This window comes from Morone saxatilis, unplaced genomic scaffold (assembly GCF_004916995.1).
Source record: "Morone saxatilis isolate NCDOM2014 unplaced genomic scaffold, NCSU_SB_2.0 Contig18, whole genome shotgun sequence".
Lineage (NCBI taxonomy): Eukaryota > Metazoa > Chordata > Actinopteri > Moronidae > Morone > Morone saxatilis.
The window spans coordinates 12,233,855-12,248,774 of NW_023339740.1; the positions used below are offsets into that span (position 1 = coordinate 12,233,855).

The 14,920-nt window shown below is 39.6% G+C and overlaps 1 protein-coding gene across 1 annotated transcript in view; it reads right to left on the minus strand.

Moving 5' to 3' along the window:
• Positions 1-384: 384 nt before the first annotated feature.
• LOC118328726 (growth/differentiation factor 11-like) overlaps positions 385-14,920 on the minus strand; it is a 27,758-nt gene continuing 13,222 nt past the window's right edge. Inside the window, exons 4-5 of the mRNA XM_035662616.1 lie at positions 9,414-9,787; positions 385-3,863 (exon numbers count right to left, since the gene is read on the minus strand). Coding sequence (XP_035518509.1) covers positions 3,486-3,863; positions 9,414-9,787 — 752 coding nt within the window. The 3' untranslated portion in view covers positions 385-3,485. The remainder of the gene's footprint in view (positions 3,864-9,413; positions 9,788-14,920) is intronic.

Below are 14,920 nucleotides of genomic sequence, written 5' to 3' on the forward strand. Positions count from 1 at the left end.
TTAACTGACAAAAAAACCTAGTAATTAGTTGTGGCAGCTGTTCATGTGTTCCTATTTAGTCTGGTTCTGAGTGTTTACTAAGTGGAGATTTACGCATTAATAAATTCAAATGGATTGCACCACATAAACCAGTTACCGAAATATGGCAGAAAGCTTCACGGAGCTGTGGGGAACTGTAGAAACAGGTGATACATATCTCAGTTCATCACTACAAGCGACCACTTAACATACAAATAGTGATGTGATCCATTGCTGATTACTAACGTAAGAAGGACTTTACACACTTATAAACCGATGGATATGAAAACTAGACTCAGTAAATAAACAACAAATCCCATAAGCTAAATAAATGATTTATTGTACAAAAGAAAAATGACAGTAAATAAACAACAAAAGGCAAAAATAACAATTGAACAGTTATTCATATGCACAACCATTAAACTACAAAGTTGGGGTGATTTTTTTTTAAACTACACAAAGAACGGAGGAATGAAGGGGGAAAGTGAGAAAAACTTTAGAAGCGGTGAACCTGTCCAAAACATCATAAATGTCAACATTTGGGTAGGTATTTACATAGAGATTTCTTACTCTCATATATTTATATGAAAACACTCTCACACATACCAGTATACAAACACTAAAATTCAAAATGCAACTTCTCAACAAGCCATAGATGTGGGCACAGCTAATTATTTCTTTTGACCACACATTACCAGAGCCGCTTCCATCAGTCACTCTGTCAATAACTCAATCTGAACCTGAGAGCAAGGGGACCCTGTGGTTTTCATCTACATTTTTTGGGGGGGTGGGGTGGGGTGGGGGTTTCTTATGGGTTAAATGTTTGCACAGATTAATGGATGACAAATTTAAAAAAGCAAGGTTTTTTAGAGGGCTAAAGTGAGGTAGACAGACTTTGAAATGCATTGTAATTAATATTAATAAATAGACAATTGACCAGTTGAATTATTTCCAACCACTGCCCCTAAACCAGCTTTTTCCTCCCTTTGAAATGTTCTAGCATATTCCTGCGATCACAAAAGTTACAGCACACAACATGTCATCCTCTACTTTGGCTAACAATCCCTGGATACTCCTCCCATTCTTACATGGGTGCTTTCACTTAAAATACACACAAAGGCAAAAACATGTCTACGCAAGACAGTCGACACATTGTTTAAGTCAAAAGGACGTAGTCTCTCTAACATGGTAACAGATTAAAGTTGGTGGGCGGACCATTTCCAGTTAAAGCATTCTATGTTCATTGATCCAGACACTTATTATACACATGACTTATCACCCAAAGTGGGCAAGGAGGCCTTTCAGGCCGCTGGTACAGTACGTCCAGGTTCCAGATTGGATAGAAGTGTGTGAGTGTATGGACAGGCCCCCGCTTCGGACAAAAGTCAGGAAAGCGTGATGGTATCAAAAAGGAGTGATAACCTCTCTAGTTTATGGTTGATCACCAGAAGCTTGAATAGTTTTTTTTTTTTTTTTAATCCTATACTGTACAAGCTCTCTTGTGCTTGGTAAAACACAAACAACACTTTACCTCCTCACGCCATGAACGTCCCATAGTGCAAAATTTATTGTTGGTAAGGTAGAGTGCCCCAAAAAAGGTTTTTGTACCCCTTTTCTTTAATATATACATATATCATTTATATATAATGTCAGAAGGCTCTTCCTTTATCCAACAGCATAGTGCTTTCGTTTACAACAAAAGGATATCTTTGCTTTGACATCCAGGAGACAAAGACAGACTTCAAGCGTACTAATCTACTCTGTGTTCAAGCACTAACAATATTTTCTCCATTATGATCATGACGGTACAGTTGAGGTGGAGGTGGATGGGGGCATTTCAAAACGCAATCAAATATGTTCTCTAAACTAAAATCAGTGGTTGAGTTACATTCTTTTGATTTTTTTTTATTTCATTTGCGCGTTATGTGGTTTGTTGTCATTTATAAAAAGCTATTACGTCTGAGTACAGTACTGCAGTTAAAGGATTTTGCTCTTTTATTTTTATCTTTTCTGAAACTAGTATTGAGAACAAGTGAACGAACTGGCTCTACATGAGTAATGAAGGTACTGCTCTTTCTTAATTTACGCGTACTTGTTTTTAAACACAGATGTGAACACTGCTGGAAGTATGTGTGTAAACGTCTTGTGAAAATGCTGTAAAATCATGTTTTGTGCTATTTTCAGCTCAGTAAATCATTAAGGTTACAGGAGGGTGAACATTCGAGCATACTGACACCCTTGTGTGTTTCATTTCAGGGTATGGATTTTGCTTTCTGTTTGTTATTACATGCTCAGTCCCAGGCCTCTTCAAGTTATGAAACAGTGCATTTACGTCTCTGTTTTAAACATTTAATGCAAAAGTTGAAGGTGTTAAAGTGTATTTTCCTTTGTTGCACAGAAGAAAGGAAATCTGTCAGGTTCTTGTCATCCTGCAGGACCCTGCTCCTCCTCCTCTCCCAGGCGGTGCCGAATGACTTCAGAGTGCATCAACATTACAGTACTGTTTTAGACTTTAGTTTGCAATTGAAATCTAAATCTGTATATGTATCTACTTTTGCAGAATGGCAGAAATAGCTGTACTGGCTTTATTTATCTGCTTTGAAAGATAGAGTTAAAATAGTATAACCTCTTCTCTCTCTTTTTTCCTTTTTTGAGTTTTACAAGACTACAAATAAAAAAAGATCAAAGTAACTGTGAAAGGTTTCGTAGATACTCGAGAATGTCACACTGGGGTGTTATACATTAATAGAGGGTATAGGTTTGGTTTTGGATCTCCTCAACACTTTACATCTCCAGAGCACATCTCTAAACATCTGTAAACAAGATTTTGGATTTATACTATAAGAGTATTTCTAACAGTAAACCCTCCTCACATTAGCATGAATTTTGTTCTTTTTGTTAAAGTGATGGATTGCAAAATAATTCTGATCATGCCCCCTTGCAAACATTTTTGTGGATCAAATCGCACCCGTAAGTAAGTGTATCTGTGAAATTAAGTATTTTCAAACTCACCTTAGGACTGAAATTGCTTTAAAAATATTGTAAATGCTTAATGTCTCCTGTCATCTCAATCCACTAACCTGGACATTTCACAAAGATGCCATTTAAAAACAAAATCTTTAAAAACCCACAAAACTAACACATACTCTATAACATAGTTTTGTCTCATTTACCGTTTTCTGAAGCTGCTCCACATGGACAACCTCTTTAAATCATTCATAATGTACTGTATTTCCATCACTCAGTCCTTTTTTTTGATTCATGTTTCATTTATAACTTTTTTCTTTATAGTTAGAATCAATTTAATTACTGGAAAAATGGAAACCCAGTGGGATGATTTTTGTGGCTGAGCAAAAGTGAAATCTGGTGCCGAGGAGTGGGTTCTGGTGCCAGGGGAGAGCTCCGTAAGGGTTTTGGGTGGTTTGATGCGATGGTGGCTGTACACAAGTGTGCGTCTCCCCTGCAGCCTAAGAGCAGCCACATCTATCCACCACCATCCCTGGGATTTTGCCGTGAATGATCTGCTGCTTGTCATTGAAGTAGAGCATGTTAATGGGGGACATCTTGGTGGGAGTACAGCAGGGCCCTGCAGAGCCTCGGGGGTTGGCGTGCTGCACCAGGTGGGTGTGCGGGTATTTCTGCATGAACATGTACTCGCACTGGCCAGAGCAATAGTTGGCTTTATAGCGTTTGGGGGCAATGATCCAGTCCCAGCCGAACGCCTCGAAATCCACAGTCAGAGGGTAGCGACAGCAGCGAGACTCGGTGGAGTGCTCGTCGCAGTCCAGGCCGAGGTTTCTCCGAGAACGTTTGGTCGTCTCGAGAACCTTCACTTCCAGGAACGGCTGCTGGAATCAGGGGGAGGAGGGGCAGGACAGAGAGAAAGAGGTGGTTATAAGAGAACAACAACATCTCTGACATATCAGTTAAGGAAAATACAGTTCTTCTGACAAATCTGTCCAATGAAATTATAAACATCTACAGCAGTGCTTCTCAAATGGGGATTAAAAAAAATCAGTTAATTTATTATCTGTATAATTCCTAAAATAATGATACTAGAAGTTCAATAAAAAAAATGTAAATGTAGTTTGATAAACCACATTATATATTATATATATATAATATAATATATATATTATTATTTACAGTGCAATCGTTAACTGTCAACTGTCTGTAAAACATCTGAAAAAGAGTTTGATCACTACAGATCACTGACCACTACAGTTGCCTCCCTGCCATCGAGAACGACAAAGATCCTCAGGATACAAGCAGGAGGAAACAGCTAGGTTGGCTATTTCCAAAGTCTAAAAACACGCCCACCGATACTCCCTAATTCTGTACACAAGCTGAAGTGGAAATTGTTGTGTTTTAAGGGGGAGTTATATACTGTAATTATTTATTGACAAACAACGGTTTATCTGTCCACCCAGCCCTTATGTGCAGTGTCTCTGCTGGTTGCCTGGCAACCTCACAGCAACAACAAGACTGTGAAGTTACAGAATGTTAAAACCTCAAAATGTTGTTTGTGTATATGGACTGAACAAACGAGATACAACGTGTTAATCAGTGAGCTTTAAAGCTGCTGGTAGGCGTATTTTTGAAGATAGCCAGGCTAGCTGTTTTCCAGTTTCCAGCCTTGGATGCTAATGCTAAGCTAACTGCTTCCTGGATTTAGCTACATAGGCTACTCGAGTATTGTTGTATTGATATTCTGATGTAAGTCTCAGCAAGACAGCGAATATGTGTATTTCGCAAACTGCTGAACTGTTCCTTCAATTTATTACACTCTAGGTCTAAGATGTTTTATGGCATCAGTGTAATGTGTGTATATATCTATATATCTGTTGATGAGGACAAAGAGCTTTATTTAACTGGGGAGGATGCATATGGAATTAGTTTTTCTTCAAGCAAAGGCACAAATATACACAAAATCAATTCACGTGTTCAATCTATGTGTCAGCTAACCTATAAACTCACAGAAACTGGACTATAAACTGAACTTCTGATACATCAGTAGCTCTGTGTTAGGAATCAAAACAATCAATAAATCAATTAAAAAAGTGAAGATACAAATGGCTACAAAGTGAAGAGTAGAATATATGCCAATGCTGTAACTTTCCAAGACAGCAAACACTACAAAAGAATAAAAAATGTTACTAAATATAAATGTATGTAAATCTGAATAAATGTGATTATAGTTACTCTGTTGGTAAACATCAGCTTCAAGACACTAACAAAGAGGCAACATGTCAGGCCATTGTGTTTATTGTCACATTTTACTATGTCTTGTTTTATTTGGAGCCATACACCAACCAACCAACACCCTGACTGATGATGGCAGGATATTTTAGGTTTAAGACTTTTCGCTTATTTGATCACTTATAGACACCAACTTCTATAAAAAAAGCTTTTGAAAAGCAAATGAACAAAGCTGACCAAACCATTTCTCTAAAGATTGAACTTCTTCAAGCAGCACTACCCCCTAGTCTCACTTTTACATCTACCTATAAAGCAAATCACACCACCTCTGCAGGAGGATATGCTAAAGATGAAAACTCAATTTTAATGTCAATGGTCAGCAAACAATATGAAAAAACCCTAAATAGCTGTAGTCAAATATGTGTGGTGAGTGTTGACCTACTTTCAACAGGTGTAGGAATAATTCCTTGTGAATTACACCAGTAAATCAAATATAGTCCAGGTACAAAATGAAGGATTTTTGCTAAACTAAAACACAAACTGATGATCGACTATAAACCATTACAACAACAGCCCAATCAGCTTCTTTCACTGGAAACATTTTGACACTCGAATAGAACAGAGCCATTGGTAATGATATTAGTGACACCTTTACTTTTCACATTGCAACAAGTCAAAATGTCTGCTGTGAAAAAGGAGAATTAAAAGTCAACTAGAGATGTTCAGATACTTCTTTTTCCATCCCAATACCAGGTCTGAAGTTTACAACTTCACAACGGATGCAATAGAAGTGCCTTAAAAAAATCAGCATTGTTGTATGGGGGGCAGGTTAAACCCTAGTGACACTATATGTAGATAATCAGCCTACAGATTATAAATAGAGTATTTGTAACATTTCAGCTGTTTCGCTTTGTCTGTAGATGTTTAACAGATTATATATATATAGATGTTTTTTGTGCCTAAACCAACAACAAAACTTTTACCACAGTGAATGGTGATTGGATCTCAACTAATAAGCAGTTATACTCTAATACTCTATAAACTACTGTGTGTAAAACAATAGTTTCCAGTGGCAGCACAGTGCACGTGACCTGCCCTACTCGGACTCTGATTGGCTGGTTCTCGTTACCTTAGTTGGTTTAGGTTGGTTAGGCTTAGGCATGAGGAGTGACATTGGTTAGGGTAAGAATATCAGGGTAAGACATTTCTATTGTGGGGAAAGAAATGGGCGGAAATGCTGGGAAGTTGCAGGGTCCCATTTCTAGCCTAATAAATACGTGATGTTAGATCGGTGCATAGACTCATACATATATTCAGTAATAACCAATTCAGCATTTTGGGCTGTATCGGAGGCATTTCTGATACTGGTAATACACTGGTGGTTGACTGCATTCACCTGACACACAAGATTAATTTATTTTAGATTATATAAAAACCACTGTACTACTCCAGAGACCAAAGAAAACAACACTGATGTCACAGTAAAAACTGAATGATTACAATAAAAGCCATCTAGTCAGCTCCACAAGCTCCAGGTGAGATTCTGATCTGATTAGTAGACAATGACAACATATTAGACCCTTTTCACAACAGATATTGTGGTTTGAGCAGGAATATCACAGGTGTAATTGATAATATTAAAACAACTGTCTTCCGTTTATGTGAGCCAGTTTCAGGGACCTGTTATTGCGCTCATTGGTGTGGCTTAATGGGACACCTGATTGGAACTGAGCCAATGGTGCTTTTCCTGCTTCAAGTCCAAATGTTTGCTGTGGTCTATCATGTTTCTAAAAGTGTAGTACAATTCTTAATAATACAAACTCCTCCAATCTTTCTTCACTAATGTAAACACAAATACATTATGTACTGTATATATAGAGATTAGCCATTCTTATAGTAATTTTTTTTTCCAGTGGTAATCGTCTTATACTCGAACAACCCGAAAGGAGACAAAGGGACAAAGGATAAGAATTAAAACGGCTTAAAATTCAAACCCACTCATCTGATATTTAACAAAAAACATATTAATTCATTCTTCATTTTTAAAGGAAGACAAAGTGCCATTTGAGCACCGATTCAAAGAGCATTGATAGAAACTAGGCTTTTCTGACTTCCATGGCTGACTCTCTATGCTCGGTTTGATCCCTGACCCAGGAGGTCATCTGCAGGCTACCATAACCTTGACCTTTGGGCATAGCAAGCGGATCAAATATTTTACTCCATCATGTTTGTTTTACAAAGCCTTCCTCTCCCCACAGTGATTCCAGCTGGGCTCAAGCACAGTTTTTTGTGACGCATTCAAAAGAGGAAATAAGCTGAAAGGCCGTTGGGGTGAGACCATGTCAGCTTGGCCTTTAGGGCTTTTGTTGCAGAAAAAAAGACCCAGAGGATCAGGGAAAAGCAGAGTTTGACTCTTTCTTTGCTTGTTGTGTTTTGTTTTATTTTGGTACACTTGCCTGTGTTTTTGATCTTTTCCTTTTTTTTGTTCAAGAATAATATTGCACACTGCTGTGTGCTCAGAGGGCAGCAATTTATTGGCCAAGACACCAGAGCTGACCTATGATTTGTGTTGTGAAGATCTGACCTGAATGACCACTTGGTAAATATTTGGTGTTACTTAACTGTGATGAGTGGCCTACATAATTCAACATAGATGTTGTATGTAACGCAGTAACCAAGATTTCTAACTAGATTTATGGTTCATGGATGGTTTTTTTTCTTCAACACTGAAGTTTGAACTTCTCTGTGCAAACATCATCCATTACATTAGACATAAACCCAACACATTTTAAGAATCCTATTCTCAGAGGCCCAAGACTGTCCCTTCAACTTGATACACAAATCTTTAAAGGAACGCCCTAAGTATTCAGAGGAACACCGGGTTAGGGTCCATTCACATATTATATAAGTACGATCTTTATTATAATTATAATATTATAATATAATAATAATTTCAGTTGCACATTATTAGCATCATACATGTGATGCAGATCTTAGTTAGCAGTAGACTTGAAGATGAGGATGAGGTTAGCAGCAGAGGATGTGGTGATGACTTTGGTGAAGGCTGATCCAAACAAAGCAGCAGTGTTTTCTCTGGACTGAACTAAATATAGAGTGGTTGTTCAGTGGTTGTGCTGTGGCGATGGTGTTCAGGGTCGAAAATAAATGTGATGCTTCAATACATGACTGGATTAAAAACCTCCCATTTTAAGTCTAAATCCACCATTTGGTAATACGGTGAAATACAGAATCAAACACAACTTTAAATGAAGCTCTTCAAAACAGCCTTCAAAAGTCTCTTGCAACCATTATGACAAATGTTTGTTAAATGTCAGTAAACTGTATTTGAACATGTGACACAAGTCAGAATGAAGCTGTTTACAGTGATTTAGGCAGTTTGTGCCTTTAAAAAAGTGTAGCTGCCAGCTGCTTTGGCTCTGGTTTGAAACATGGCTTTTGATGTAATACCTGTCACTATTAATGTCAATACTCATTTACTTCTTTAACTACTGAAAAATTGTTCCAGATTAGGCAAACCATTGGTGTTTTTTCACATCATATCATAATACTTTTCTGAATATGTTTGCTTTCTTTCTGCCTCTGGTTTCAACTCATTTTACTGCTTAAAATTAACGATCCTTTACTGTCAAATTCATTTCTGCTGTGTGCGCTGACGTAGCACAGATTTCAGAATCAATCTGCTCATGATTACTGCGATGCTTCACTTGACACGAGCAAGTCTGAAGCAAGTTTGCAAGTTGATTGTGATACTTCGGGGAAATTAACAATGGCTGCCCGGTAGGCAGAAAAACAATAATCACAAATCTGAAGCAGAGCATGGTTGGAAACTTTTCCAAAATGTGCTCTGAAACAAATATAAAGCATAAAGGATGCCACACAAATATTGTAGGGCAACATCCATGTTAATAACTTACAGTAAGAGTAAGAGTATCAAGTTGTGTACATTGGTACAGCCGCCTGTATTGCATCCTCTCTAGATAGTGACTGCTGCTTTTCTTTTCTATTTTATGTTTTTAAGAGCTGACAGTAGTAGAGATAACATGAGGAAAAGATGTGGAGAGAGAGAGAAAAGGAGATGACATAAATGCCACCATAACAATTTGCATTAGCATGAATCTGAACTACAATGGTAGTGATTCCTCTCCTGCCCCAGGGACAGGTCTGAGGGTCCTTACCAGCCCCTCCTCGCCAGGTCGCAGCGAGGTAACCGCCAGGTCATTGCCGCTCTCATCAAAGGCGTTGATGTCGATTCCCCAGTTGGTGTGGGGCTGTTTGAACCAGTTCTGCAACACGTGCTTAAAGTCAATACTTTGCCAGTGGCCAACCCTGGAGTTGAGCTCTATCTTCAGGGAGCGGATGCGGATGTGGCGGCTGCCCTGCTCTGTGACGGGCTTCAGTCGGAGGATCTGCAGGTAGACGGTGGAGGTCTGCTGTAGCGGCCGCAGGTACACCCACAGCTGGGCCTTCAGCACCTTGGTGAACATCAGTTTGGGGCTGAACTTGAAGAAGCAGCAACTTGGCTTCCCATTCACCTGGACCAGGGGCTCCGCTGTGGAAAACAGGACATTTATATTTATATATGTGCTGTATATGCAGTATACTATGTACATATATCATCAAGATCATCAGTTGCACTGGCCATGAATCGTAACGTCCCCAGTTTGTTTCTCCAATCAGGGACCTTTGTTGCATGTCATTCCCTGTCTCTCTCTCACGTCATCATCTTCCTACTTTCCACACACTAACTTCTCTGCATCAGAGGGGATTTTATTAGCAAAGCCCAAAACAGAGTATCTGGAACAGCAAATGCATAATCTTTCAATAATTCAATGTTCAATCCTGGGCCTGACTGTTGGGTTCAGAGCTGACCCGCACAAAGAGACAGCTGCATCCACGCTCAGTCATCCACCAAAGGATGAAACTATGACACTTTAATTCACATACTGTTAATAGCTATGATCATATTCAGCCACATAACTGAAAGAGATCCTCTCTAATGGAGCCCAGCAAGGGCTTTCTAAGATAAAAGAGAATTTACTCCCAAAGGGGCACAGAATCAACATCTCTCAGCAGTTTTCTGAGTAACTACCATTAGCTTGGACTGTTTGGCACAGCTTTCGTAAATTCACACAGCAAATAGGGAAGTTTATTTTAGAGGTGCACACGTTTCCCTCTATAATACTAATAACTATGTTCTGCATGATGCCACAGTGGTCAAGGCAGGGTAGAGTGTATCTGTGTTTATTTTGTGCTTTAATCCATCACCAATCATTCTGAGCAACATGGTTAACAACATAGTGATAATATAATAGCTGCAGAGTATTTAAAGGTTCACAGGTTCTACGATCTAGAGCCAGTGTTAGGTTTGTCTGTTCTGGGCTACTGTAGAACACATTAAACACATGGCGGCCTCCATGGAAGGCGACTAACCCAACTCTTCCTAACAAAACTTGACATGAAAGATGTTTTTGCACACTGATGATAACACCAAAGACGCCCACAGATCTGAATTATACTGCTGGAATATGGGATACTGCTTGTTTTGTAGTTCTTTGTTCTGTGATGATTATTAATAAGTATTTCTTTCATGATATTTTAAAACAGTAGTACCTAAACTGACTCTGAGCGCTGCTTTTTCTTTTGGTTTACTGCCATTCTCTGTCTGACTGCTCATTTTAGTCACATCTGCATGAAGGCTGTCCGTTATCATATGTGCACATGGTCCTGTTGTTTGGTCCATTCAGTCAGGTTACATTTGTGATTATATTGAGGTTGGACAAACAGATCAATTTGCATATTAAAACAAGGATCAGTAATGGTGGCCAGTGGCCAGATGGTAACCTTAGATTCCCCTGGGTCAGTCATAATGAAATGGTCTACCCCGACATTACAACAAGCAAAATTAAAACATCTCAAGTTTTTTTAATGGCTCACCCTTGTTGAAATTATATTTGGGGTGTGGATTAAGGGTTATGTCAAAGAACACAAGGCGTCTCCTAACATAGGCAGATTTATTCCTGTCATGATCCTTCGGCTCTGGTGTTTCTGTGATTTGCACCACATGTCAAATCTGCACATGGTTCATTTACATAGACCTCCATCTGATATAATGACATCCATCCATTGCATTCATACATTCATTTCCATGTAAAGTGTTCATTTATTAAGGGAAATTTATTCTGCATCTATCTGGCATAATAACGTGTCAACTGAGTACAATAGAATATCTAATCTGCACATTTTCTCTGAGCATATTTAACACATCACAACTCTAAATTTCTGGCAAATAAACGGTCATTTTCTGTTATTCATCTTGCAGAGGAGTGTTGTTGTTCCTCCATTTGAAAAAAGCAGATAAAACAAAACAAAACTGTATGCATCTGTCAATCATTGCTAAATCTGAGGTTGCTCAGGCAACCTGAAAATGCTTCCTGGGTCAAAAGGTTATTTGGAACCTCAGCCTAGTTAAGAAATGGGATCAGGGGTCAAAACCGTCAGCCTCCTTACATCTCAGGGGTGCTGGGGAGGGGCTGCCCCAATAGCCAGATTGAGTTTGAAGGTCAAGGTCGACCCTATGGCAATGGTAATATGTCTTTCTTCACAACACACCTTTTTAAAAAAACAAAACAAATAGAGAATCATTTAAAATCTCAAAGACACAACAGTGCTGAATCAGCTACAGTTTGTTTTTGTTTTGATTAGGGTGGAGATTCTCCAGCCAATAGAGAATTGTTTATCAAACCTCAAATTGACCAGGAGAGAACACTGCACCAGGCTGTTGGCTGTTTTTTTTTTTGTTTTTTTTGTTTTACACTAAACAAGTGTTGTAATTGAATTATGGGCATGCATTGAGGGATATGAATTCACTGAGGTACAGATGGACTATCCATTAGACGAGTCCAGGGCGAAAATTGAATAAGGGCCAAGCCAGGGACAGACGTGGTCCTTCAGCCTGTATTTCCAGGGACAGTCATTAGTGAGTGTATATTATACAGTGTCTCACGCTGGACAAACAATATGTCAATGTTCCTTTTGGTGGGTTTCTGGGGTCACAGCAATTAACATTGGTGGTGTTGTGTTTGCTCATCAGCACAAAACTGGGAATGAATGATTCTGCAGTTTGCTTGGGGTTTACTTGTGATTACTACTTTTTGTTGTTTTAAATCACTGCAGATGGGGATCGACACACAACAGCTCCTCCTTTGCAAACACTTTTTTTTCATCGCTTATGTTGAGTTCTTGGAAACAAAACAAAAACAAATAAACAAGCCAGCAAACACTGAAGCGCTGAAGCGGTTCCGTTTGTGCAGAGGCCTTTCTTGAGAAGGTGTAATCTGAGAAGCAGAGCCTGTGCACCGTGATCCAGTTAGGACCCCGGTTATTAAACACACATGCACGACATATGAGCTACGTCATGTTAAACAATGACTGCATTGATAGGTGAAATCAATTTGTGCCTTTATAGATCCTGTAAATGCACAAGTAAAGAGGCAAACTGTGGAGGACAAATGCCTGCAGCTTAATTACAGCCCACATCTTGGCAGAGCGTTCCACTTGTGCAAAATGAGCAAAGCTAGCTTGTAAAGATCAGAAAAAACGGGACATTTAATCCCTCTACCTGAACTAACTTTGCTCCTGCTGCCATAACACATAGCTGTTGGACGAGCTCACAATTTTACTGCAACTGCAGGGCTGTTTTTATGGCTTAATTTCCTGAACAATTTGCTCAGTTGTAGTTCAGGGTTTTAACACTCTGTTTTCTATCCTGCAGTAAGGATATGGATTCTGATTTTGCATTCAGCACCACCTACTGGATTAATGGCAGCTCTCTCCTCAGCCAAACTGAAGATGAAAATAGTCCGTATACAGTAATAACACTTCTTATTTTACTTTAAAAAGTATAAAACCAAGTGAAACCCCTGTAAGTATGGACAGAGGCTGTGTTTTTCCAAAGGAAACAGGCTTGTTTGCTTTTCTTCCTCATGTTTCCAGCCTACTTCATTATTACAGCAGCTTATTTCCCTGTGGTATAATTGCAGCATATGCAGCGCATGAATTTTACTGCCAGCACGCAGCGGGCCTGCAGGTGAGCCTATCAAACATCTGGTGGACTCCCTGGGTACCTGTGTCCCATAGTTAGCCCAGAGCCTCCTATACATGTATGTTAGGGGAGACATATAGAATATAAGGGTTTATTCACCATGCCATCTGTCCATTTTAATATGGCCATAGCCACGACATTAAATGCTTTTAATAACCAAATGCAGTAATGCTACAGGAGAATGAGCCAGTTAAACTGTTGAAAACAGATGGAGAGAGGGAGTTAAAATGTAGTTATACAATGAATAGTTAACACGTGTTACCAGCGAGGGTGCTTAAATGTTGGCAGTATGGTACAAATGGTTGATTCTTAGTCAGTCAAATGCCTGTTTGTATATCTTTGATTTCCACAAGACATACAGAAAAAATAATAGGCAGAGATTTCTACTTTCTGATGAAGACTGATTTTGGTGCTGCTGCTTCTCGCGCCTCCTTATGTTATCAACTTAAGCACTAAAGTGCAACCTCACTACTTACTGCAATTATAACAAAATGATCATAACAGGAAAAATACATAAAAAAGCTTATTATGTTAGTTTAAGAATTATAAACCAAGAACTGTTCCGTATCTTTATGATGACATTGATTTAATCAGGACAACAAAGTGAAAAAGTAAATTAAATAATAAATTTGCTTATCAATGAATGATGTGAGATCTGAATTTAAAAACAATCAAAAAACTCTTGAAAGGCAGTCATGTGCATATGTTCTGAAACATGTGCCAATCAGGTGAAAGTGCAGTTAAAATGGTGTGGAGAGAAATGGTCACTTATTGTTAATGTCCAAATGGATAATGCATAATGGTATAAACCCAGATAGGAGTTTCATTTGCATATATATCTATATTTTCTTTTCTTAATGGGAAATGCAAATGTGCCATTTTGTGCTGAGGGTGTGTTTGGGAGCCTTCATGTTGAATAAATGTGACTCTAGGGTATCCCCACGCACCTCGGCATATTAATCATCGTGACACGTTCACGACCCTTCTAATAAGACAGGGGCCACAGTGCACCCCCTCAAACATCCCATCCCGCCCCAGCCCCACTCCCTCTTTGTCTATCGGCCAGTCCCGAGGGACGGTAGCGGGTGGTGGGGGAGGCCGGCTCGAGCTGGGGATGGAGGAAGAAGGGGTGGGGGGTGGGGGCTGTGAAGTTAGACCCCCTCATTTAGAAGCCCTCCCCTGGGACAACGGCAGGCACAAGACTCCTATTAGGACTGAGCACAGTAGCCCCCCAGGAGCAACAAAAGACACCTCCTAATGCTCCCTGTTCTAGCTCAATGAACACACACACACACACACACACACACACTGATGGATACCGTCTTATCCCAGGGAGATAATTGGCTGTATTTTCCGGACAGTGAGGCCCTCGTTTCAGAGAGGCTTCTCTCTCGCACGCGCGCAGGGGGAATAGAATCGTGCCTCGCGGGCCCGCTGCTTCTGCGGTGGGGATCTACCGCCGGTAATGACGGGAGAGCGCGAGAGACACAGAGCAAAGTAGAGAGAGACAGAGGAGGAAAGCTAATGAGAAAAAGAAAAGAGGGGAAGAAAATGGGGGGCTTGAGAGAGAGAGAGAGAGAG